A 2400-nucleotide genomic window follows, 5' to 3' on the forward strand; every position below is an offset into this window, starting at 1 on the left:
CAGCACGGTCACATGACTTCACGTCACCATCGCTAAGCTAAAGGTGGCTAATGTTGGGCGTGATGACGTTTAATTGTCTCATTTAATCAATTGTTAGCAACCACCTTTTCTAAATTCACGAGTGGGGTATTTACTGACATATTTTATGTCGTAGAACAACCATTTCTTTGGCTTATGTTACCCACAGACCTTATTTCAGGCTACCAAACAAAAAGACATTCAAAAAACCATTGAACACTACACAAGAGAACAAGGAAAACCTAAAATGCTGAATCACTTTCAGAATGTATGACTCATCCCTGCACCACTCAGTGGATACAATGAACACTAAGGAGAGAAGGATCAAGTTCCTCCTACCGGTGTCCACATGCGGATCGATGTTGAAGGTGTCGTTGGAGGGGTCGATGGTTCCCTTCCTGTAGAACCTCTGGCAGAGGGACAGCGCACTTCCATTTTCACCGGCACCCAGAACATAGGCATACTGACCAAGAGAGATCTGAGGGAGAGCCATGTACTGCAGGGGGAGAGAGAGGAGAGGAGTACAAGTCTACATGAGGCAGTGCTGCAGGAACTAAAACCTGGAAATGAGTTGGCATTTCAGCACGTCCTGTTCTCTTATCTTTATGTCAATGTATTTTAAATGTGTTAGCTGCCTGATAAAAAGGTCTGTGCAAGTTGAAGTGATGTTAACGTTTTGTTCTATACCCCACTGGTGAATTTAAAAACTGGTTGCTAACAAGTGTCTAAATGAGACGACTAAACGTCATCACGCCCAACATTAGCCGCCTTTAGCTTAGCGGTGGCGACGTGAAGTCATGTGACCGTGCTGTAGTTCCTTTATAGCCCAACATTAGCCGCCTTTAGCTTAGCGGTGGTGACGCGAATTCTTGTGACCGTGCTGTAGTTCCTTTATAGCCCAACATTAGCCGCCTTTAGCTTAGCGATGGTGACGCGAATTCTTGTGACCGTGCTGTAGTTCCTTTATAGCCCAACATTAGCCGCCTTTAGCTTAGCGATGGCGACGTGAAGTCATGTGACCGTGCTGTAGTTCCTTTATAGCCTAACAAGGCCAGTCTGCTCTGATTGGTTAGCTGGCCTGCTCTGTTGTGATTGGTTAACCGCTTAGAGATGTCCCATGTATATCACGTACAATGTGATGGAGAACTAGCCAATAGCTGCGCTTGTGTTACCTTGTGATGTCACTATCTTCCGGAAGTAAACAAAGGAATCCAATGGAGGCGTTTCATTACATTCCACCACTGACTGATACATAATGACTGTGTAATAAATTGGTATTTGTGTAATCATGAGAGTACCTGCTGGACAGCGTAGTGAATGCGGCTGTAGAGCTCCTTCTGTGTGTGCACGCTCTGAGCAGCTCCGTCCTGAAATTCCTGCAGGAAAAGGTGTTTGAACGCCGCCGTGTTCTCTTCCTTAAACGTCACCACCATCTGGTTACTGAGCCCAAACAGCACCAGCTGAGAAGAAAATAAGCTTTAACAACAGGCAACTACAGAATTACAGATGAAACCTTTTCTTTTTCTATTCCATGTAAATATATACGGTTCAGGGACAAGATTTGTTGTTGTTATCCAATCACACCGTTTTTGGTCAAAACGTATGTAGAAACAATTACAAACTAATAATAATAATAATTCATTTATTTTATATAGGCGCCTTTCAAGGCTCACAAGGTCGCCGTACAAACACACACAAAAAAAAAATACCTAATACATAACACCAGCATAAGAGACATAAACAAGACAATACAGTATATCGAAAATGAAATAAATAAAACAGAGGATGTGTGATGGATAATGATCAGGGTGGATATGCCCTCTAACTTCTGGTCACTTTCCAAAACAGTCTCAAGGAGGCAAGAGTAAACCCTCTCCTAAAGAAACCCACTCTCAACCCGCCCGATGTTATAAACTAGGTGAATCATCAGATCCTCCTTCGCACTCTCCGAGAACTTGGAGTTTCAGGCTCTGCACTTTCCCTCCTCACCTCATACCTCAAAGACCGCATCTACAGGGTAACTTGGAGAGGGTCCGAGTCCGACCCTTGTCAATTAACTACAGGGGTCCCTCAGGGCTCTGTTCTTGGTCCCCTCCTCTTCTCTCTGTACACAAACTCGCTCTGATCAGTCTTTAGCCACGTGGGTTTGCTATCCTGGCTCCAAAATGGTGGAATGAGCTCCCCATTGAAATCAGGACAGCAGAAAGCTTACACATCTTCCGGCGCAAACTGAAAACTCATCTCTTTCGACTCCACTTCGATCGATAGAATTACTAACAAAGCACTTATATACTAAAAAAGGACTGGCTTATCTAAAGCCAGTTGAGTAGCACTTGAAATGTTTTAGCTCTATGAAACCTGATGTACTAATATGATTCTAGG

At 43.8% G+C, this 2400-nt stretch overlaps 1 protein-coding gene across 1 annotated transcript; it reads right to left on the minus strand.

Moving 5' to 3' along the window:
• Nucleotides 1-357: 357 nt before the first annotated feature.
• On the minus strand, nt 358-2040 carry LOC104957710 (mucolipin-1-like; the record flags this gene model as incomplete). Its single annotated transcript, XM_010785367.1, has 3 exons — nt 2008-2040; nt 1317-1478; nt 358-514 (listed from the first exon to the last, which is right to left on the minus strand). Coding segments are annotated over exons 1-3 (340 nt in total), but the record flags the coding sequence as incomplete, so codon positions are not given.
• Between the last annotated feature and the right edge of the window lie 360 nt (nt 2041-2400).

This window comes from Notothenia coriiceps, unplaced genomic scaffold (genome assembly GCF_000735185.1).
Source record: "Notothenia coriiceps isolate Sejong01 unplaced genomic scaffold, NC01 NC01_scaffold00027592, whole genome shotgun sequence".
NCBI classification, from domain to species: Eukaryota; Metazoa; Chordata; class Actinopteri; order Perciformes; family Nototheniidae; genus Notothenia; species Notothenia coriiceps.